This window comes from Staurois parvus, unplaced genomic scaffold, assembly GCF_062004578.1.
Source record: "Staurois parvus isolate SC_StPar_1 unplaced genomic scaffold, SC_StPar_1.0 ptg000068l, whole genome shotgun sequence".
In the NCBI taxonomy this organism is placed as follows: domain Eukaryota; kingdom Metazoa; phylum Chordata; class Amphibia; order Anura; family Ranidae; genus Staurois; species Staurois parvus.
Genome location: NW_028317864.1, coordinates 1,830,589 through 1,855,683, shown reverse-complemented (window position 1 = coordinate 1,855,683; position 25,095 = coordinate 1,830,589). Strand labels below are relative to the sequence as shown.

The window sequence follows — 25,095 nt, the reverse complement described above, 5'->3', positions numbered from 1 at the left end:
AGCTGTACGAGTAACAATACGGTTGAGAACTGTACATCACTTTTTACATAAAAAAAAACAAACTCCTTTCAGCCTTTAAAAAGCACTTCGGGTGCCCCTCCCCTAAAATAGTGTTTTTTAACCACATCAAAAGCAGGTCAATTCTGACATTTCTCACATACATGTAAAATTCGGCATTTTTTTAGAACCTTAGAACCCTCAAACATTACAGGTTTTCTGAAAGCAAAGTCCCCAGAGAATAAAATGGTGGGTGTTACAATTTTTATGTCACATGATATTAACGGAGCAAATTAGTGATCATAAATAATCAGAAAAATTACACTTTAATGAATTTAACAAACACAATACCCATTTTTTGGATAAGCAAAGTTACAATTACCGGTAATGCCTTTTCTGGGAGTCTTTCAGGACAGCACCCTTGAGAGACTGCGGCACCTCCCCACCTAAGGAAACACCACCTCCACCCAGATTAAAATGCGGCCTCCCCACTAGGACCTCAGTTCATGCCTTAGCACCTCCGGTCACCTGGAGAAACACACAAAACAAGACAAAAACCGCAACCATATAAACAGCAAGACCGATAAAAGGGTGGGTAACTGGCGCTGTCCTGAAAGACTCCTGGAAAAGGCGATACCGGTAAGGGTAACTTTTCTTTCCCCCTACCATCTTTCAGGACAGCACCCTTGAGAGGATAAGTGGACACCTACCCCTAGGGCAGGACCACCGCTTGCAAGACCTTGCATCCGACGGCCTGCTCTTTTACCGCCATGGTCCAGGTGGAATGAGCCACAATGCCTTCTGGGACTTCTAGCCCTTTGGCCAGATATGCCTGTCTACATGCCAGTCTCAGCCACCTAGCCAAGGTGCACCTAGAAATCTTACAACCTTTTTCACCCCTGAAAATAATACAAAAAATGGGAACCTGACTTCCAGATATCTTTAGTTCATCTAACCAGGTATGCCACCATCGAGACTTCTTTTAGACGAAGAGACACCAGGGCATCGGCCATGATTTTTGTGAAAATCCTGGATGAGGAGGAAAGCCCAAAGGGCAAGGATCGGAACTGCAGGTGGAGTATTCTCTCCTGGGGCCCCTACCCTGCCAACTTGAGGAATCTCTGAAAGGGCTCCACAATTGGGATGTGTAAGTAGGCTATTAAATCTATTGAAGCCAGAAAGCAATTCGGGGGAAGAAGAGATCTGATTGAAAATATGGAATCCATACACAACTTCTTGTATTTTTTGGACTCGTTCTAAGGTCCAGAATGTGCCTGTACTTCCCTGAGGGCTTTCTGACCACAAAGACATGGGAATAAAAGTCTTTGCTGATCTCTGTGGAGGGAACCTGACAATGACCCTCTGTTCCTCTAACTCCTGCAAGGAAGAGAGTAAAGCCGACACCTTCACTGCACACTTTGGGAGTTCCGTCACTAACAGCTTCTGTGGCGGAGGTTTCAGGAATTCTAGGCGGTACACCCTCCTCACTATATAGGTGGAGGAAACTGCTTCCCACAGTGCGAGAAAGACCTCCAATCTTCCTCCCACTGCGGGAACACCGTCATTAAGACTTTTGGGGCTGCTCAGGAGAATGGAAAAAAATTAAAAATAAAAATTGCTCCTCCCCTGCCTCTTCCCTTCTGTCCCCAGGACCTTTTCTGCTTCTCTGGTCTATTGGCTTGTCCCCACTTTTTGGGGCGTAATCTCGTCATCCCCTGCGCCTGGGGTTTTCTTAAGCGGAAAGGCCTTTTTCTTGTCAGCAGTGCAGTCCAACACTGTTTCAAGACAGGGCCCAAAAACAAGATTCCCTGTGAATGGGATGCCAGAGTTTAACTTTGGAGGCAGCGTCCCCCTGCCAGATCTTAAGCCACAGGGCTCTATGGGCCGAGTTAGTCAAAGCTGCCGACCTTGCTGTCATCCTCACTGACTCTGCTGAGGCATCTGCAATATAACTGACCCCCCCGCAATAAAAGATGGGAAAAGAGACAATTTCTTTCGGGAACCTGCGACAATATGGGCCTGTAGCTGTGTGAGCTAGTATTCCATGTTCCGAACTACCACAGTAGTGGCCATGGCAGGCTTTAAAGCAGAGTTCCACCAATACTTACATGTTGCTGATATCAGAAAGCCCACCCACAGTACAGTTATAAATAGATATTCTTTTTTTTTTTTTTTTTTTTTTAAATAACTTTTATTCCTGTATACAGGCGGTACTTCCAGTCCTGGCCGCCTAGGCAATTTCCTCATCAGGCGATTCCTGAGGTCTCCTAGGATATCAGCATCATCTATCCCAGCGGTCCTCGGGAAGCCCAATAGTGAAATCTGACGGTATTTGGATACCGGAAATGATGCGATCGGGAGGGCTTAGGCTCCATTTTTGAGAAATAGAATCTGCAAGGGGGTAAAGTAAAGACGCTGTGTTTTGGACACCACTGGATTCATTGATTGATAGGTTGCCATAACAAAGGGGCAGGAACTTTCGCCAACGCTGCCATTAGTATGGCAACCTGTAATCAACACAGTGCGCCCCACAGTGTCATTACTGCACAGGCACAAGATCTGGAGGTGCATGCTGGGTAGTCAACTGCACCAAATTCTGGAAACAAATAGGAGAGGGCTCCAGATGCCCACATCATAAATGGCTGCTGCCTGTCTGCCGGGATCCTGTGAGTAATGACAGATTTTGGAGTAAAAAGAATGATTACACTTGTAACAATCTCCTAATTTGATTGTACAAGTACTGTAAAGAGAATAATGGGGGGTGATTTTTAAAAAAAATTTGCCAAAGAGACTGGCTCCGCTTTAAGTTGGATAGTGTGGAGTCCCAGGACTTCTTAAAAAGAGAATCCGCCCTGCTGTCCATGATGTCAGCCATATCCTCAAAAGCTAGGTCAGTCTTTCTGGCTACCTGGGAGAACCCCGCATCAAGCTTGGGGCTCTTATTCCACACAGAAGACAAATCCTCATCAAAAAGGAAACCTGCGTTTAAGGGATTTAGCAAAGACCAAATTCTCTCTGGGTCCTGCCACTCCTTTACGGATTCTACTAGAACCTCGTGAACTGGGAAGACTATGTTTTTGTTCACCCATACCCTGATACATCTGATCATGCAACATTAGGAGCTTCCTATCCTTTAATCTTCAAGGTGGTATAAATGGCCCCCAATAACTCCTTCATGTCCTCTAGAGATAACTTATACCTAGAGGTGCCTCTTGGCTCGTTGGTGGTACCCTCCCCATCTGAGTCTGCCTGGGAATCTGAAACCAGGGACAAATCCTCCACCTCTAATTCAGCTCTTGCTTCCCTACTGGTCGCTGGGGAAACCTGAAGGGCCTAAAAGAATCAAAAGTGGCCATCAACATCTTAACTGACTTAACCAGGTCCCCCTGGGAAGGAGCTTCCTCCTTAATAAGGCCCTCTATACAAGACCCGCTAAGCACCTTAGTCCAGGAGTCTCTAAGTATCACCCTGCATGAGGGGCACTTCTTTTAGTCCCATGGTGCAGACTGGGCTTCTCTCTGGCTTTCACCTAGAACAAAACACACATAAAAGGCTGCCAACTACACCACAGCTTTCCAGGCCCCCGCACCACAGTGCAGCGCCTGGTAAGGTGTGGGAATCTCCTAGACAGACCCCCACCCCATCCCCCTGCCCTGTCACTCCAACCACCAGGAGGACTGAGGACACCCCATGGAGCTAGGGGCCTAACAGTTAGGGGAAGAGGATCCTCTGAGCTGCCTACCTGAGTCTGGCTGGTGAAGACATCACCTGGTGCCGGTGCCTCTGCTCCGGACATGTTCCAATGTGGTGGTCCGCGTAGCATGCCTCTGCAGGATGCAGCTCCCTGCATCAGCCTGATATCCGGTATATCGGCGCCACCACCGGAAGACGCGCACCAGGAGGAAGTCCCGCCTGTCACAATCCTGCTCACAGTGAGAAGTGCGCTTCTCCATTTTACCCCAAACTATACAAAGTAACTATACAAAGTAACCCCATATTGAACCAGGCACAAGAGAATGCAGAAAATGCGATATCTGGAAGAAATAGAATTGCTTTGATTGAGGTATTTCCAGAACCTCAACACAGTGGCGCAGTGTGAAAGGCCCTCCACAGTGGGAAGCTAGGATTATTGAAAATATGGGCCAGTGGATAGAAAGGGGAAACTAATGCTGAATTATGTCTGAGCTTATCCCATAATGAAACCGATTGGGAAAGTGTTGGAGCCAAAATAGGTGGGCGGTTCCTGGGGGGGGGGGGGGGGGGGGGGGGACACACCAAAGCAGGTAGTCTAGCATATGGACTCTGCATTTTTACTCACTTTTTTGAATGAGTATAATGTACCCCTACTCATTCACATGGGGCTGCGGGATCCGGAGGTCCTCTTGTTACAGGGGGCTTCCAGAATCTGATAAGCCGCGCCCGCAGACCCCCACAACCTTCGCCCAGGGTTGTGGGGAAGAGGCCCTTGTCCCCATCAACATGGGGACAAAGTGGGGACAAAGTGCTTTGGGAGGGGCCCTACCTCAAAAGCACTCCCCCATGTTGAGGGCATGTGGACTGGTATAGTTCAGGGGGTAGAGGGCAGCTCATCTGCCCCCCCCCCCCTCCCCTCATTTCCCGTGCCTGCCAGGCTGCATGCTTAGATAAGCGTCTAGTATGGATTTTGGGGGGACCCCTGCATTGTGTCTTTTTTGACGTGGGGCTCCTCATAAAATCCATACCAGACCTCATTGCTGGCAATTCTTTTGTTTACATGAGGTGAAGTCATCAGTTGTTAAGGGAGCAGCAGCCAGCTTGCTGGTCCACTCCTTATATACTGCTACAGGGTGGCATGGGTGTGCAAGATCACGTATTATATATATATATATATATAAAAAATTTGGAATTTCTGGGTAGGGGGCGTGCGCGCTGTCAATCACCAGGTTCTGGTCGGTGATTACTCGCCGGCGCCTGGTGATTGCCAGGCATCTCTGACGGCGGTGTGCAAGGTGGGGTGCCATTAGTACAGTGTCAGTGCTTTTTATTAGCACTGATCACTGTATTGGTGTCACTGGGGATGTCACTGACAGCAAGTCAGTTCCCCCCAGTGTCAGAATGCCCACCGCAGTCCCACTATAAGTCGCTGATCACCGTCATTACTAGTGATAATAAATAAAAAAAGTATATACAGGTGAAAATCAAAAAATTTGAATATCGTGCAAAAGTTCATTTATTTCAGTAATGCAACTTAAAAGGTGAAAATAATATAGGAGATAGACTCATTACATGCAAAGCAAGATAGTTCAAGCCGTGATTTGTCATAATTGTGATGATTATGGCTTACAGCTCATGAAAACCCCAAATCCACAATCTCAGAAAATTAGAATATTGTGAAAAGGTGCAATATTCTCGGCTCAAAGTGTCCCACTCTAATCAGCTAATTAAGCCATAACACATGGACAGGGTTCCTGAGCCATTAAATGGTCTCTCGGTCTGGTTCAGTAGGAATCACAATCATGGGAAAGACTGCTGACCTGACAGTTGTGCAGAAAACCATCATTGACACCCTCCATAAGGCGGGAAAGCCTCAAAAGGTAATTGCAAAATAAGTTGGATGTTCCCAAAGTGCTGTATCAAGACACATTAATAGAAAGTTATGTGGAAGGGAAAAGTGTGGAAGAAAAGGTGCACAAGCAGCAGGGATGACCACAGTCTGGAGAGGATTGTCAGGAAAAGGCCATTCAAAAGTGTTGGGGACTTTCACAAGGAGTGGACTGAGGCTGGAGTCAGTGCATCAAGAGCCACCACACACAGACGGATCCTGGACATGGGCTTCAAATGTCGTATTCCTCTTGTCAAGCCGCTCCTGAACAACAAACAAAGTCAGAAACGTCTTACCTGGGCTACAGAAAAACAGACCTGGTCTGTTGCTCAGTGGTCCAAAGTCCTCTTTTCTGATGAGAGCAACTTTTGCATCTCATTTGGAAACCAAGGACCCAGAGTATGGAGGAAGAATGGAGAGGCACACACTGCAAGATGCTTGAAATCCAGTGTGAAGTTTCCACAGTCTGTGTTGATTTGGGGAGCCATGTCATCTGCTGGTGTTGGTCCACTGTGCTTCATTAGGTCCAGGATCAACACAGCCGTCTACCACAAAATTTTGGAGCCCTTCATGATTCCTTCCGCAGATGAGCTTTATGGGGATGCGGACTTCATTTTCCAGCAGGACTTGGCACCTGCCCACACTGCCAAAGGCACCAAAACCTGGGTCAATGACCGTGGGATTACTGTGCTTGATTGGCCAGCAAACTCGCCTGACCTGAACCCCATAGAGAATCTATGGGGCATTGCCAAGAGAAAGATGAGAGACATGAGACCGAACAATGCAGAAGAGCTGTAGGCCGCTATTGAAGCATCCTGGTCTTCCATAACACCTCAGCAGTGCCACAGGCTGATAGCTTCCATGCCACGCCGCATTGAGGCAGTAATTGCTGCAAAAGGGGCCCAAACCAAGTACTGAGTACATATGCATGCTTATACTTTTCAGAGGTCCGATATTGTTCTATGTACAGTCCTTGTTTTATTGATTGTATGTAATATTCTCATTTTCTGAGATTGTGGATTTGGGGTTTTCATGAGCTGTAAAACCATTAATTTGCACGTATTGGGATTTTTTTTTTAGCAAACACATGTAGCAAAATACATTTTGACCTAAATTTATACCGAAGTTTGATTTTTAACATTTTTTACTGGACATGTTTAATAGCAAACAGTCAAAAATATTGTTTTTCTCAAAATTAATTAAATAAAAGTCGCACAGGTGATCAAATACCACTAAAAGAAAGCTCAATTTGTAGGGAAAACAAAAAAAAAGGACGTAAATTTCATTTGGGTGAAGCGTTGCACGACTGTGCAATTGTCAAAGTAATGCAGCGCCGTAACGCAACAAATGGCCTTGTCAGGAGGGGGGGGGGGGGGTAAATCCTCTGGAGGGCAAGTGGTTAGCAACCAGCTAAATGCCAGCACATACACACACACAAAAAAAAAACACCTCATATTGAGAAGTTTTTATAGAACATTTTTCCAGCAGTCTTTTCATCTCCTAATGTGCATGGAGCCTTACAAGTTGGTAACGGTTTAAAAACCAAAACAAGAAAACAAACAGAAACTGAATGCGAGGGAATCCTCGTCGCTTCCGGTTTCTGACATCAGAGGGAGAAGAACAAAAGTTGAACGTAAATGAGAGGCTGCATATCAACTCAGATCACTTTAACAAGAAAGAATCACTTGCTGAAAAGAATGGTACGAGGAGCATGGCTCTAGCTGTAGCCATGATCCTGGTATAACCACCTCAATACAAGGATGTATATATACATGTACGGTATTAAGGAGGTGGTTACATGTTCATTCAGGGAGAATGTAACGCAGAGGAATTCTTGTATATTACTCACTCCTGCAGACTTTTTCCTTGCCAGTAGCTGAATGTATGACCGGTTCTCCAAAGCCAATGCACTTCGATAGTTGTGCTTCAGGGATGTGCAATTCATATCGCCTGATGCATGTAGGTTTTTTTGCCTTTAGCCCTGCTGCAGGAAAGCAGCAGGGCTCATCTGTAAAGTGTAAGCATTCAGGCAGCACCGCTGTCGCCTGAGTGCTTTCACACAGCCCACAGTGCCAGCCGCCGCCCCCCTGCCTGCTATATGTCCCGGGCTCTGCGTGCCCATCTGTGGACCCGGGACCAAAAAAATGTAAGTTAAACCCAAGCATATAACCCCTCCCCCTATTTTTCAAGGGCCCCTCACTTCCACATATGTACACACGCACAAATGTAAAAGGACACGCTGGGGCACCCACACATGAAAACGACGATTGTGATACACGTTACAGATCACCACGCACGCCAGAATGACAGTAATAACTCTAGCACCCGACCTCCTCTGTAACACTATACTGATGAAGGGGCTTTACATGCTTCATCTATAGAAAATATAGGGTACTAAAGTTTGTTGCCGTTTCACAAGCTCGCGCAAATTTAGGGTTTGATATGTTGGATATCTATTTGCTCGCTGCAACCTTGTCTCTTTTACTTTACAAAAATTTGTGATATCGTGCGACATAAAAAATTGGAACTACCACTATTTTATTCTCTAGGGTCTCTGATTTCAAAAATATATCGTCTTGGAATTTTGTATAATCTTCAGGCCTTAAATGATTTTTTAACCATGTGCAAAAAATGCAAAAATGGCTCTGGCAGCGAAAGGGATAAAGGATAAGCCGGACACTCCCCTTTCCTGACAAGCACGCAATCGGTGCTCATTACACTGCAAGGTCTCTCCCCTCCCTGCTAGTCCCCAGGTGCGGTGCTGGAGATGGGCAGGGAGGGGAGAAGGAGATAAACAGCGCAATGTTAAAAATATTAAAATGTTTAAGTCGCCATAAAGCCCATTTCATTTTTCAAAGTTTCAGACATTCCATAAAGCACCTCCGCTTTAGGCTGGGTTCTCACCGATGCGGTGCGGAACTCACAGTGTTTTCTGTGCGAATTCCGCACCGCATCAGAATCGCACCCCATTCATGAGAACCGCTGCGGGTGTGTATGTTAAGTTAACAACAACCCGAAATCGGCCCGCAAAATGCGGTGCATTATCGGATCACATAGGTGTGAACAACCATGCGATTCGATTATAGTGCGGACCCAAAAAATGGTCCTGCACCTTTCTGGTGTGGATGCGGTGTGATTGGAGCCATACAAAATGTATGGCTCCAATCGCACCGCACACAAATCACATGTGATTTGCACAGGAATGAGGTGCGGTTCCTGTGTGAATCACATGTGAAGTACCACACGTGTGAACCCAGCCTTAACCATTAGCCGCCCAGCCTATAGCCGTTTGGCGGCCGCAAAAGTGCTGCAGATTTCCGGGGTATACGCCATTTGGCGTCCTCCCACACATGCGCAGTTCACGCGGTTGCAGAGCCGTGCAGTGGCGCGATCTATCACCGGCCGTGTACCTCGGACACGGCCGATGACAGATCTGAGTATCTGTTGCCGGTACCATGTGACCTGCTGTGAAAAATCACAGCAGGTCACATGACAGTTGTATACAATGGATGGCTTTATTCATGCCATCCATTGTATACTAGTGCCTAGCTGTGAATGGTCACAGCAGGTCACATGCACATCATGTGATTAGCTGTGGCCAAATCACAGCTAAGCACAAAAAAAAAAAAAACCTGAATGAATCGATTTCATTCAGGTAAATGCTTGCTTATAGCAAAGTAATTCTTTGCTATAAGCAAATTGTGTAAAAAAAAAAAATATATATATATATACTGATCACTTCTCCAAAGTAGTACAATGTGGCCTGGGCAGGAAGGTGTAAAGTTGCCCAGCATTGAAATGGTTAAATACGGTTTTGGTCAAAAAAAAGTTTTTTTTTTTTTATCAGGACAAATAGATTGGGACACCAATTTAGTCCCTGGACAAGCAGTTTTTTCAAATATTTGCACACCCCTGTACCTCTTTCACGCTGACATCATCAGGTGCAATGTAGGACCAGCGATCTTACATTCTAAGCATGGGTGTCAAGGGCTTGACCACATTTAGGGACTCAAGTGGATCGTAAAAAAAAAAAAATGCAGCTGGTGGGGGAGTGAGGAACAAGGCAAATATTCCTCTATTTTACAACTCCCTAGATTAGTCACTTCAATACCAGACACTTTCACCCCTTTGCTGCCCAGGCCAATTTTCAGCTTTCAGCACTATAGCAGATTGAATGACAATAGCTCAGTCATGCAACACTGTACACATATGAAATTTGTATCATTGGAAATTTGAGATAAATCGAGCTTTCTTTTTAGTTGAATTTAATCACCACTGGGTTTTTTTTACTTTTGCCTTATGAAAAATCTTTTTAAAAAAAGACAAATTTTGAAAAAAAAGTGGTTTTCTTTGCTTCTGTAAAAAATTTTGCAAATAAATAATCGTCCTTCTTAAATTAAGGACACAATTTAATCTGCTACATTTCCTTAGTAAAAAAACAAAACCAGTGCATATTATTTGGCCAGTGTGAACGTTACAGCGTCTACAAGCTATGGTACATATATATGAAAATTAGTGATACACCGATATATTGGCTTCCCGAAAATTATTGGCCGAAAATAGGGTTATCAGGGTTTTGCCCCTATTGACTTCAATGCAAAAATCACATCCCATTCACTTTAATGCAAAATTGCTCCCTAATGACTTCAATGCAAAAACACCTCTATTTAAAGTGGAGTTCTGCCCTGCCCCCCCCAAAAAAAATTAAAATTCAGCAGTTACAAATACTGTAGCTGCTGAATTTTAATATTAGGGCACTTACCTTTCCAGGGATCTAGTGGTGTTCTCACCCCCAGCCGACGGCGCTGCCATCTTGACTAAGGGAAACTGGCAGTGAAGTGTTGCGGCTTCACAGCTGGTTTCCTACTGCGCATGCCCGAAGCGTACTGTGCTGTGTGAATGGGCCACAGTCTTCTGGGACCTATGAAGTGACCCAGAGGGCTGTGGGGAAAAGGAGGAGGGGGTGCTGAATTTTCGGCTCAGTTTGCCCTGTCGAAGCCAGGTACCCGCCTCCCCCCAAAAAGTGCCAAATGTGGCGGGGGGGGGGGGGGGGGAAGAGAGGAGGAAGAGGCAGGCAAGCCTTGTTGGATGAAAATGCATTGTTGATGACAGAGGTCAGAGGAGAATGAGCAGACTGGTTGCTGCGACATTCAGATGGTAGGGTCAGAATTTGACGTAAACAGCATAAAAGCATGGATCCATCCTGCCTTGTATCAACAGTTCAGGCTGGTGGTGTAATGGTGCGAGGGATATTTTCTTGGCACTAGCAAGGTGTACATAATAAAAGAGGCCGGCGAGTGTATATTTTAAATTCATATTCATTTAACGAATGACATTAAAAAGTTGAATACAATTATATACAAAAAAAATATATATATATTTTTTAAAACTCTCTCTTTCGGTTTTCAGCCAAGTACATTCTGATTTTTTGGTTTCGGTCCATAATTTTCAGTTCGGTGCTCCAACGAAAACTGAGCAATCCTGATGTACTTACAGCTTATCATTTCTTGGGGCCCTAAAATGTCAGGACAGTACAAACACCCCACAAATGACCCCTTTTTGAAAAGCACACATTACGAGGGATTTAGTAAGAGGCATGATGGCTTATTTGAAGTTGTAATTTTTTTTTCCCACAATGCTTTGCAAAATAAAAAGATTAAATAAAATTAGTTTTTTCCCCCCACAAAACTGTCATTTTAGCAAGTTATTTCTCACACCTGGAATTGGCATACTTGTAGTTATACCCCAAAATAAGGAGATACCATGTGTGACGTTTTCACAGCCTAACCACATAGAGGGGCCCAATATTCAAGGAGCACCTTTGGGCTTTCATGACACAGAAATTACACATCATTCCCTGACTACCTATCACACTTTTGAAGGCTCTGATGAAGAAGATATAACCTTTGAAATGTGTTAGCCTGTCAGAATCCTGGTGAGATTCCCCCAGACTCTGGAGCTTTCTGAGTCATGGACTACTGGGCTACAGACAAGTAGCTCGATGAGCTGTTTTTAGTCACATTTGTTGACTATATTTTATGTTGCTTTTTATTAAATGCTGTGGGATAATGTACTAGACTGGTGTGCTCTCTTTTGTAGATTCTGCTAGTAAGTCTGTTGTTTTTCAGCAGAACAAGTTGACCTGCCGGTGTAGCAGTTCGAGAGATGAGACAAACCATTCACCACTGGAAGGAGTGCTTACATCAATCTGCTTTTATCTAAAACCTTTATCCTAAAAAGGTTAAAAATAATTTTCTGTAACTGTTTATAAACTGCGAGCTGAAGTTTGGTTTCAATTTGTTAGTGTATCTAAATCTGCTAGTCCATCTAACACTCTCCTCCCCCCAGACTGTCAATGCTGCTGTGCCCTTGCTTCCAGAGTGGGGGCACTCTGATACAGGAGGGGTGTTACTGAGCAGATAACTACGTGAAAACACAGGGAAACAGTCTAAGAAACGAAAGCTAATGCAGCCACCACATCTAATGATTGGCAAGTTGTATTATATAACACTTCTGGTTTATAGGAGATTTTAGTGATTGGATTTTCCTAGCCGAAGCTTGGGTTCACACTGATTCGGTTTCTGCACCGCATCATAATCGCACCCGTTCATATGAAGTGCTGCGGGTGTTTATGTTAACAACACCCCGAAATCAGTCCGCAAAACGCAGTGCGATGTACAGAATCGGATCGCATAGGTGTGAATACCCATGTGATCCGATTCTAGCGCAGACAATAAAACGATCCTATGCTATTTTGGTGCAGATACGCTGCGATTTCAGCCATACAAAAGCTGCACGGGATTTGCACAGGAATATGGTGCAGTTCCTGTGCGAATCAGGTGATTATGCCGCACCACAGAAGTGTGAACCCAGGCGTAAAGTGGTGTATATGAGGGCTGACCTTTGTTTTCTTAGATGTGAATATAGTAGTGGTGGTGGGGTGGGGGTGTTAGGCCCTCTGTTAAGGTGTACTGCTCAGGTGTGCTCTAATTGGGGAACCCTTCCCTCCACTGTCACCAAGAGAGGTAACAAGCGGAAATCTGGAATTGTAGCGTTGTCACAAAGGGAAGGGGTGGGGGGAATGTTCCCATGGGGGCACACGTGGTGGTGACAACTCTCTAGGGTTGGAGTTCGCCTGGCTTCTTTTCATTTCCTGTTTTGTCTCCCAAGCAGGAAGTGAACCCTCAGCAGGTCACAGGCAGACAAATACTAATAATAATGCACGGGGTTGCTATCAAATAACTGTGACCGATGACAGGTGCGCTTGGTTCCAGCCTCTTCTGGGGCGATAAGTCTCCTCACCTCCTCCTCTGGAGTCCATTGCTGGTTGTACCGAAGCCTCCCCTTCGGAGAGTTCTTCAAGGCCTCTATAGTGGCCCAGTCCCGGTGCGAGGACATAACGGAGCCGGAAACCAACTGAACTCCCTCACGAACCCCTTGTAGGACCTGCCGAAGTCACACTACAGAAGAAGGACCTGGATGACATCACGGCCACGTGACGTAACATCCCTCCTATCACATAACCGACCCTTGCGAAATCACGTGTCCCGTGTTGCTGAAGCGCGGCTTAGCGGGCGCGAGTCAGTGCGTTGCTAGGAGACCCCGCAACAGCCAATAACATTCAGCACCGTTATGCCGGCCAATCACCGTGCTAGTCTGTGGGATAGGCGATTCAAATCCATCCATTAAAAGTCTGTGTGGGCGTGTCCCGGAAGAAGCCGGCACGGTGCTGGGTCTAGTGGGGTATACCGAGTAAGGAGGAGGGGGATGATGGGGGTTCGGGGATAAGATGACGCCGCCTATGGTGAGAAGATTGGTAATGATATGTGACGTTTCCTGCATGTTCTCTCTTGTATTTGGTCTTCAGCTAGAAGTCACAGCTGTCTGGGGGGTCACTGGTGTGGGCTATGATAGAGGGAAGGGCATGCTGGCACTTGTAGTGCCATTAAAGAGGACCTTCTTCCCCACCCTCACTTCTATAGCTGGCTTCTGCCAGGTAAGATCCAGAGGTGCTGCATTGCCACATACTGGGTCCAGCTTGGCCATCTCTTTGGTTGGGTTGTCTCTTCTGGATTCTTGCAGCCACATGCGCTGTCATCGGGGGGGGGAACAGAGCCATGAGGAAACCCCCAATGACACAGCATGTGCACTGTAGAGTACCTCGTGGCCTCCTGGGACATGCGACATGGGTATCCTAGGAGGTAGCGGGCAATAAAAACATCATTGTCACCTAGGCCTGAAACCAGGAAGTGGCTGGAGGTGTTCCCTCATAAAAAATGTATTATGCAAAATATCCAATAGTGTGATAGGAGGGGGAGGGTGAAGGCCCCCTGTGTATTGTAGCTTACTGATCTTATATATATATATATTTTATAAAAAAAAAAAATTTTCAGTCCCGCGGTGTAGTGAACACACTCACAAAACTAGCACCTGGTGCAAAATAAAAGCGAGCACACAAAAGTGAAGCACACAAAGAAGTGCACAGGGTGTGTGTCTGGCCCTCCTCCGACAAGAAATGGCCCTAACCCTGATCCCCCTGGGACGCAAGGCTCCTGACTAGGACTGAGGCACTCACTGGTCCACCTGGCCAAAACGGTCTGGTGTGACTGTGTGGGTTTCCTCCGGGTACTCCGGTTTCCTCCCACACTCCAAAGACATGCTGGTAGGTTAATTGGCTCCTGTCTAAATTGTCCCTAGTATGTGTATGAATGTAAGTTAGGGACCTTAGATTGTACGCCCCTTGAGGGTTAGGGACTGATGTGAATGTACAATATATATGTAAAGTGCTGCGTAAATTGACTGCGCTATATAAGTACCTGAAATAAAATTAGAATGAACAGGATGCTCTGCCCACGCCCCTTGACACATTTTGCCCTCCCACGGGGGGGATTGGTCACATCTAATTTTCTAATGGATGTTGTAGGAACATTTGTTAAAAAGTCTACTAGTGTATGGCCAGCTTTGGAGTGGAAGCACAAGAACCCCGTGGGGTACATGTACTGCTGGTCAAAGCAACCCTGCCAGTGGCTGGAAAAAATCAGTTTGCGTTCCACAATAGAAGAGTCGTTATCCTCACGTCTCTGGTGACCATGTCCCTTATCTAAAAAAATATAAAAGTTGATGCAGCGCTAAAAATACTTAAACCTAAATAAAATACAAAATCAGAATATATAGATAGGTGTTGAGATGACCCAAATCCACCTGGGGATAAGTAGGATGCAATGGCCCTTAATAAACAGATAACAGTGGTTAAGTGCAGGATAAAGTGTCCATAGTTCATAAATCTACAGAGGTGCAAGTGAATCACAGCACACTTCAAAAACGTGATCCCAGGCAGTCTTGCTGCAATGGCCTCTCACCTCCACTCTATGACCCTACAGGGCCACAAAGCATACTGCAGATCACCTCAGAATCCTCCAATTCAGTGACTCTTTAGATATGGTCGGCATCACATGAACAGGGCCAAAATCCCTCCAGACCAGTGGATAAACGGAAACCACTCTCCTCCGATGTCACAACCGCTCATATGCTCATAAATGAGGAGATAAACACAGTCCTCATAGTGTATTACCGCTTTAATTGTAAATGGGCAGCAAATATCCAAACAAGGAAAAAGATAATCCACTTACATGGCAAACAGCTTGTATAAAGATGACAATACTGTGCTAGGTGTACAGCAGGATCAAAAAGGTGCACCAAGATGGCGTCACGCCGGAAGTGCGTCACCACGCTATTGCCGCTATTGGACGGCAATAGCGTGGTGACGCACTTCCGGCGTGACGCCATCTTGGTGCACCTTTTTGATCCTGCTGTACAACTAGCACAGTATTGTCATCTTTATACAAGCTGTTTGCCATGTAAGTGGATTATCTTTTTCCTTGTTTGGATATTTGCTGCCCATTTACAATTAAAGCGGTAATACACTATGAGGACTGTGTTTATCTCCTCATTTATGAGCATATGAGCGGTTGTGACATCGGAGGAGAGTGGTTTCCGTTTATCCACTGGTCTGGAGGAATTTTGGCCCTGTTCATGTGATGCCGACCATATCTAAAGAGTCACTGAATTGGAGGATTCTGAGGTGATCTGCAGTATGCTTTGTGGCCCTGTAGGGTCATAGAGTGGAGGTGAGAGGCCATTGCAGCAAGACTGCCTGGGATCACGTTTTTGAAGTGTGCTGTGATTCACTTGCACCTCTGTAGATTTATGAACTATGGACACTTTATCCTGCACTTAACCACTGTTATCTGTTTATTAAGGGCCATTGCATCCTACTTATCCCCAGGTGGATTTGGGTCATCTCAACACCTATCTATATATTCTGATTTTGTATTTTATTTAGGTTTAAGTATTTTTAGCGCTGCATCACCTTTTATATTTTATTCATATTGCCTTTGTTTGGTATGGGACAGATGCTGGCTGCTTCCTAGCTTATTTTACTGCTTACCATAAGAGCGCAGGAGGATATATATGTGATCATGTCCCTTATCTCCCCTCTACTCCAGCACTGTGGCCTCCTTCACACTCTTTGCCATGTGACACTTCTTGACTGCACTCTGTGAATTCTGACATCACGGCTCAGCCCTGTATTGATGTAAGGGGCCCTAGGATGAAACCACAGCTTAAAGCAGGGGCCACGCAGGTGTCCAACACTGAAGAGTCTGACAGAGGCTGCAGTGCTGGACCAGATGAGTATAGTACGCTTTTCATTGCAGGAAAATGCCATTAAGATATTTTGGAGTGAATACAAAGTCACTTTAACTACCTGCCGACCGCAGATAGCCGAATGACGGCTTCACTGCAGCCGGCCAGTTCTGAGTGGACGTCATATGACGTCCTCCCAGAACGCGCTCTCCTGCGCGCCCCAGGGGGCGCGCACCCGGCGATCTCCGTGATCGCTGTGTCCTACGGACACAGCTGATCACGTGATGTGGTAAAATGCCAATCACAGCGGCCTTTTACCACGTGATCAGCGGTGTCCAATGACATGCTGAAAAGAGGGAAATGCAAGTGCCGGTTCTCGGCTGCACTTTCCTCACGCTGTCAGATCGTGAGGAATGTACTGCCGAGAACCGGCAGTTGTCAGAGCGGGGATCGGCACCGATCATCAGGGCACTGATGATCAGTGCCCAGCAGTGCCGCCCGCAAGTTCCGCCCAGCAGTGCGCCCACTAGCTCCGCCCACCTGTGCCCAGCAGTGCACCCACCTGTGCCACTCTGCAGTGTCACACACCAGTGCTGCCCACCAGTGCCACCCACCTGTGCCCACCCACCAGTGCTGCCCACCAGTGCCACCCAGCAGTGCAGCCCAGCAGTGCTGCCAGTCAGTGCCCAGGGGTTGTGCCAGTCAGTGCCACCAGTCAGTGCCCAGCAGTGATGCCAGTCAGTGCCGTCTATCAGTACCCATCATCAGTGCCGCCTATCAGTGCTGCATATTCGTGCTGCCTATCCGTGACACCTCATTAGTGCTGTCTATCAGTGCCGCCTATCCGTGCCACCTCATTAGTACTGCCTATCAGTGCCCTTTAGTGCTGCCTATCAGTGCCGCCTATCAGTGCCCATCAGTGCTGCCTCATTAACGCACATCAGTGAAGGAGACAAAATGCCTGTTTGAAAAATTTTATAATAGAAACAAAGAAACTTTTTTTTTCAAATTTTTTGCACTTTTTTTATTTATAGCCCAAAAAGTAAAGCGCCCAGTGGCGATTAAATACCACCAAAAGAAAGCTCTATTTGTGAGAAAAAAATGATCAAAATTTCATATGGGTACAATGTTGCATGACCGCGCAATTGTCAATCAAAGTGCGGCAGCGCTGAAAGCTGAAAATTGGCCTGGTAAATAAGGGGGTATAAGTGCCTGGTAGGCAAGTGGTTAAGAACCATTGTGATAAGGAATGCTGGATCTTGTAGTGATGTAAGCCAAAAGTTTACATATTGAATCCTAATTGAATCCTCTTTAAATAAAAACCTTTCTGTTTTATTTAGACATGATGACATCATCTGTGGGTCTCTGTGCTCTCTATGGAAAGCATGCAGATCATGGCTGGTGGAAGGGGTTAGCAGGGTGCTGTGCATAGTCCTGAAAACATTACAGCACCCTGCCTCACCCTGCCTTTCAAGAGCTCTCATCCCTTATGCAGGATTTAGACTGTCATTTGGGAGAAGTTATGCAAATTTGAAATTGCCTAAATGTGTTTCTAAACCCACAACAGTAAGATCAGTCTGTATATGCAGTAAAACATGCTTGTTATACTCACCTGGAACCTAAGGGGTTAATCCTCTGCATTGTGTAAAACGCTGTTTGATCCTGTCTTCTCTGATCCTTCCCTTCTTTCAGTGCCCCCCTATTATCTTCTGATAAGACATATCGTGTGGAGACACTCTGCACATGCTCAGTTTGTATTGCTGGAGAGCTTTTTTTTTTTTTTCTTTACTTGGAAGGTGCATGTGATCAGCACAGGGCGAATCAACGCTGTCCAGACAGAGGTCAGGGGTTCTGCATCCTCCTAGAGCAGAAAGAAAACTCCTACAAACTTCAACCAGTGTTCTACTGAACACTGATAGAAGTCACAAGACTGCTCTAACTGCTGATGAGAAAAGCTAATTAGCATTTTATATTTACTAAAATAATTGAATTTCCATGTTGTGCGTACTGTGGGAGACCAGATATAGTGAATGCAGGGTCCGGGGAGACCAGATATAGTAAATGCAGGGTCTGGGGAGACCGGATATAGTTAATGCGGGGTCCGGGGAGACTGGATATAGTGAATGCGGGGTCCGGGGAGACCGGATATAGTGAATGCAGGGTCCGGGGAGACCGGATATAGTGAATGCGGGGTCCGGGGAGACCGGATATAGTGAATGCAGGGTCCTGGATTTAGTAACACTTTAGGTAGGCAGGCTGTATTTGCAATACATAACACCCACGTGTGATGCTAAGCCTCTATGATTAGTGAATGAAAGGGGCAGGCCAGAGACAGTCAGGCTGGGGAACAGGTTTTCTTTTGAAGAATTACATTTGCTCCAAAATCCAAAACTAAATTTTGGAGTACTTCCCATTGATATTCGTTAAACCATGGAAGGTTCTGATCAGAATATTGGTACAAAATTTCCTCCAGAAATCTGCTAATGTATGGCCAGCTTCATTTATACTTTAAGTAATCTTAAGGCCAACAATGGACATTTTATTGGTTGCATAAAAAGTTTGAAGAATTTGTTCCGGCAGCAGAATGGCCGCATGAAGGAGATACGGAGAAGAAAAGTCTGGTGGATGGATGGTTGTTTTTTTTTTTTTATCGGTGCTAACTGCAATGCTGGGAGTTTTTGTTGCAATAGTTGCTTATTTGTGTGCAGTGTTACCGGTTGTCATGCACACTATATACTAGAGAATTCCTTTTTATTGCACTATACACCATGTACTGCAATGGCGGAGTGCAATGCATGGGGTCATGTGTTCCTCCAGCCTATCATACCCATCACTGGCTTGGCTCTTGGTGCAGGCAGTTGTAGGAAGCATCAGTATCCATAGGAACAGCTTGCTGGGAGTCGGGAGTCACCTGGGGCCCCATCCAAGCTTGGTTACTATAGACAAGTGTAAACTACGACCAGAGCAAGCACACTCACTCCCCAAGTCTCCTGGATTTCCTTCATACATTATCAGTCAGAAATTATAAGGTAGGAATCTGACTATAGTATCTATGAGCTGACTTTATACTTCTATACTGTCTGTATACATTTGTGTGTTTTGTTGTTTTATAACATGGAATGATTTTCAGTGGCTTCCTTCCATGGCTGTCCTGGATTAGCAGTTTGCTGTGTTTTCTTCTTGTTGGCTTTTCATTAGTATTGTGCTTTGGATACCTAGTTCAGCTGAAGGGTTTCCTGATTCTATAGTGTCAGCAAATCTCAATTGTTATTCGTGTGGATTAGTGATTCTCCAACTGCTCACATACTAGATAAAGTCAAGGTGCTAGGTCCTCATGCACACTGGAAGTTTTTACAGCGGCTGCTTTTGATGTTTTTTTTCTACAGCCAGTAAACCCCCCAGCATGTTATCCTATGTGTCCATGCACACATAGACTGGAATCACGTTTTTTTTTTTGGCAGGGATTTCTTTTTGGCTGCAAAAAAAAAAAACCCAGGACTAGTGGGTTTCTAGAGGAGTTTTTTTTAGCTGTAAAAACACTCTAACGCTGAAAAACGCAGCAAAACGCCACAAACCAACGTTTTGACATTTTTTTTAAAAATGCAAATGCAGAAAAACGCCTATAAACGCTAAAAAAAGCTGAAAAACTCACATTTTAAAGTGACTTGACACAGCTAACATTCGCAGTGTTATCAAAACGTCCCGTGTGCATGAGGACTTAGAGGTGACATGGATTATTATACAGGATTTATATAGCGCCAACAGTTTGCTCAGCGCTTTACAATATAAAGGGAGACAATACAGCAACAATACAGTTCAATACAAGAGGGTTAGGAGGGCCCTGATCCTTGGAGCTTACAATCTAGGAGGGAGGGGCGACATGGATGAAGTTGATCGCTCTCATACAATAGAAGCCTGTTGCTTTGGTCAAAGTTGTCCATAGATGTTCATGGCTGTGTGGATATGCACCATCTAAGTGTGTTCTTCAAAGTAGTGTCACACTTAAAGTTACACTGAACAACCTTATTTTCCCCCAAAAAATGTTTTCATAACCACTATTTAATGGCCATGTAATATATTTTTTCATACAGTCATTTCTTACTGTCCTTTTCTGCCTCTTTGAAGAATATGTCAACCCAACATTTCATATTCCTGATATGTGCCTGCTGTACCATGTACTGGTAAGATAGAGTATACTGTTCTCTTTGTATTGCTTTCTTTGTGTGAAATCCCTGGTGTTCCTGTCAGTCCCTCTGCTTTCCTATTAAAAACTGACCACACTAGGCATGAGATCACCCCCCCCCCTCCCTGCACAGCCATTCACTGGGAAGATCAGTGTCCTGCTGCTTATGTCAACCCAACATTCATGATATGAGTCTGCTGTACCTTGTACTTGTTTGAAAAAGTATCCTGTTCTCTTTGTACTGCTTACTTTGTGTGAAATCCCTGGTGTCCCTGTCAGTCCCTTAACTTTCCTATTAAAAACTGACCACACTAGGCATAAGAGCAACCCCAACCCCCGTGCAGCCATTCACTGGGAAGATCAGTGTGCTGTTGTTTGTCAACCCAACATTTCATATTCCTGATATGTGCCTCCTGTACCTTGTACTGGTATGAAAAAGGTTCCTGTTCTCTTTGCCTCTTTGTATTGCTTCCTTTGTGTGAAATCTCTGGTGTTACTGCCAGTCCCTCTGCTTTCCTATTAAAAACTGGCCACGCTAGGCATGAGCACACACCCCACCCCCTTGCTGTGCCTATGACTGGGAAGATCAGTGTCCTGCTGTTTCTCCTCCCCCAGCTCTCTAAACTCCTTATGAGAAAAGATGGAATGTGATCACTTATAGAAAAAGGGAAAACATTTATTTAGAATTTTGTTTATATCTATACACAAATGTTTTACCTTTCATTTCTATTATAAACTCAATAGATTGTTTTATGAGGTGAGGGTTTACATATACTTTGTCATCTAAAAGCTTCTGAACCTTCTCCTTTTCCACCTCATTTCCATTTCCATTTCTTTGAAACATGCAGTGCACATTAGTTGTGATCATGTGCTCTTCTGTATGCACAATACAAATCCCACAGTCCATAGTCCATCTCAGGAGCAAGCAAAAGAAGGGTGGCTACATTCCTACATACAGTGGGACCATGGAGGATAAACGTAGCCACAGTCCGTCTCTAAAAGTCAGATTACAAAAAGAAAAAAATAACTGGAGATTTGGAGGAGGCTGAGAGCAATAGATGGGACTTTTGTGAGTTAAGAATATATATGTCTTTTAGATGAACTGCAGATCTTGGCTCTATGGCAATGCCAAAGTACAGGGGTTAGACAAAAAAATGGAAACACTACATGATTTTCAGGTGTGAAAATGACGACATGTTTCATGTTGAAAGCGGAAGTGATGTAACATTCTTTTGCTTCCACTTTGTGATGAGACACCTAGCTAACAGATGAAAAGTCTTGATTTCGTCATTCACTGCGTGCGCTGACAGTGATATGGAGTCATGTCAGAGCTTACTGAGCTTCAAAGAGGGCAAATTGTTTGTTCCCACTTAGCTGGAGCCTCTGTGACTGAAGTTGCCAATTTATTTGCCATGTTGCAAGGTACAGTATCAAAGGTTATGACGGCATTTACAGTTTCTGGGAAAGCGTTGTCTGATAAACATAAATGCGGTCGACGTGGTCAGCTGACTAAAAGGACATTGTGACCCGTAATAAGAAAACAACTGCTGCAAAAGTGACTGTAGAGCTCAATCTCAGTCTTCACAGAGCTTAAGCCACCTGGCCTTCAGGGCTAATGACTCAAGCTTAGACCTTTGGTCCCTTGGACCATTACACAGCACCTTCCTGCAACTCTGCCCCTCTTTCTGCTCTCTCGGCTCTGTTTCACAGCTCCTTGTTGCTCTGGCTCACACTCTGACCAATGGACAGGGATCTCCTGTATTTCAGGTGGAACCTGAACTACTGTCAGCCCCTTGACTATAAAAGGTGTGCACACCAGCACATACACAGTTTGCTGCTGGTCACTGGTAAAACCTGAACACAAGACGAGAGGGTTCTGCCTCTCAAAGCTCTTCAAAGCCTCTGGACTCAATTACCCATTCCAGGAGTTATAAAATCTGGTGAAAAGTAAAAAAAAAAATAAAACCATTTTCTCTGCCCAGAACTTGAGAACCTTGCATGCCATTTATGTCTGTAGTCAGTGGCAGGGCCCATCACTGTTAGAGTCACTGACTGGCAGGATTGTGGGCAGTGCATATGTAACCAAGATTCTCACCTATATATGGCAAAGGGTTCCAGGATTTCTGTCTGTTATGGAGAAACAAACTCTCTGTTTTTACAATTCAGAGAAAACGAAACTCTGCACTGCAATGGTTGAATGCACATTTTTGTCTATGGTATAGGAGAGGGGTTTCCAAACATTCTAAACAAAGGGCTCATTTACTGACCTTTAGACTTTAGGGGGCTGGCCTGTGGCCCATGGGAGTAGAAAATGGTATCGGTGAAAATAGTGCTCCATCAAAGGTGTTAGTGGGAGAAATAGTTCCACGTCTTCATTGTCAGTGGGCGGAAACGTGACTTATGTCAGTTGAAGAAATAGTGTCCTAAGGTCCAGATAAAGCAAGCAAAGGATCGCATCCGACCCACAGGCCAGCAGTTTGGAGACCACTGGTATAGGAAAAAGCAGTTTTACTTAACTCATCCCCCATCCCACAGGCTCCCTCCAGGCTGTAAGACTAGCTTCTGCAGTCTCTTCTCCCTTACTCTCTGGCAGTTGCATGCCTTCTAACGTCATTAAGAACAATGCAGGGCCCATAGCCCATCTATGGATGTGAGGATGCTGAGGGACAATCCACAAGTGGGAGTGTAGGGAAATAGAGGAGCACCTGATGCTGGGGGATCAGGTAAGTACTGTCTAGACATACACTATATTGCCAAAAGTATTGGGACGCCTGCCTTTACACACACATGAACTTTAATGACATCCAAGTCTTAGTCCGTAGGGTTCAATATTGACTTAGCCCACCCTTTGCAGCTATAACAGCTTCAACTCTCCTGGGAAGGCTGTCCACAAGGTTTAGGAGTGTGTCTATGGGAATGTTTGACAATTCTTCCAGAAGCTCATTTGTGAGGTCAGGCACTGATGTCGGATGAGAAGGCCTGGCTCACAGTCTCCGCTCTAATTCATCTCAAAGGTGTTCTATCAGGTTGAAGTCAGGACTCTGTGCAGGCCAGTCAAGTTCCTCCACCCCCAACTCGCTCATCCATGTCTTTGTGGACCTTGCTTTGTGCACTGGTGTGCAGTCCTGTTGGAACAGGAAGGGGCCATCCCCAAACTGTTCCCACAAGGTTGGGAGCATGAAATTGTCCAAAATGTCTTGGTATGCTGACATCTTAAGAGTTCCCTTCACTGGAACTAAGGGCCAAGCCCAACCCCTGAAAAACAACCCCTCACCAGAAAGGGGATTTAAGTGACTTTGAATGTGGCATGGTTGTTCGTGCCAGATGGGCTGGTCTGAATATTTAAAAAACTGCTGATCTACTGGGATTTTCATGCACGAACATCTCTAGGATTTACAGAGAATGGTCTGAAAAAGAGAAAATATCCAGTGAGCGGCAGTTGTGTGGATGAAAATGCTGTGTTGATGTTAGAGGAGAATGGGCAGACTAATTCGAGATGAACAGAAACTCAAATAACTATTTGTTACAACCCAGATATACAGAACATCATCTCTGAACGCACAACACATCAAACCTTGAAGCAGATGGGCTACAGCAGCAGAAGACCACCCCGAGTGCCCATGTACCCATCTTCTGGTGGCTACTTCCAGCAGGATAATGCACCATGTCAAAAACCTCAAATCATCTCAAACTGTTTTCTTGAACATGACAATGAGTTCACTGTACTCCAATGGCCTCCACAGTCACCAGATCTCCATCCAATGAGCATCTTTGGGGTGTGGGGGAACTGGAGATTCGCATCATGGTTTTGCAACCAACAAATCTGTAGCAACTGCGTGATGCTATCATGTCAATATGGACTAAAATCTCTGAGGAATGTTTCCGACACCTTATTGATTCTATGCCACAAATAATTAAGGCAGTTCTGAAGTCAAAAGGGGGTCCAACCCGGAGCTAGCAAGGTGTACCCAATATAGTGACCAGTGACCGTATGTGAAGTGCTGCATAAATTGACGATGCTATAGAAGTACCTGTAATAAATAAAAAATAAATTTAGCTAATAGGTATCCCGTGAGACAGTGGGAGGGAGAAATACACATCATCCTTGCCTAGGCAAAGAACGAGGAAGTGGGAGCAATATATTTGTTATTGGTAAAAAAGAAACACTCTTAGCATTTTACTAAGGGGGAGAAGGAGGGAGGAGAGTAAGCTAAAATAAAACTGTCCCAAGTCCAGCTTCAAAGACAAATTGTACCAAAGGTACAGCCCAGCACAGTTACTTGTGGTCTGGGAGAGAGTCCTTGGCCCTGTGTAAGTCATTCTGGTTCGCTTCCTTCCTCAGCCTCATGGCGGCTAAACAAATTGTTTAAGGGGAAAGAACTTATCTTGAGTATGTGTTGCTTGAGAAGGGGGGATCCTGTTACTTTGCTATGCATGAAAAAAAAATCACAGGTTCAGTTTAGTATCTCCTCAATCACTCTGTGTTCTAGGCACAGCATTGAGGACACTTAGATGTGACAGCAAAATTGCATTAACAGACGCTTTCCATACTCCGATCCTCTTGTTCACACATGTTGTTTCACACTTAGAGAAGAGAAGGGTATAAAAGCCATGTGTCTTCATTTCATTCATTTATGCAGGCGATTGTATTGGTTTTGGGGGAATTTCAAGTCTGCACAGTACATTATAT

General features: G+C 45.1%; 1 protein-coding gene across 1 annotated transcript in view; it reads right to left on the bottom strand.

Moving 5' to 3' along the window:
• Positions 1 to 13,065, bottom strand: part of GLE1 (GLE1 RNA export mediator) — a 68,091-nt gene extending 55,026 nt beyond the window's left edge. The window contains exon 1 of the mRNA XM_089669020.1: positions 12,881 to 13,065. Within this exon, the coding sequence (XP_089525146.1) occupies positions 12,881 to 12,976 (96 nt within the window). The 5' untranslated portion in view covers positions 12,977 to 13,065. The remainder of the gene's footprint in view (positions 1 to 12,880) is intronic.
• Between the last annotated feature and the right edge of the window lie 12,030 nt (positions 13,066 to 25,095).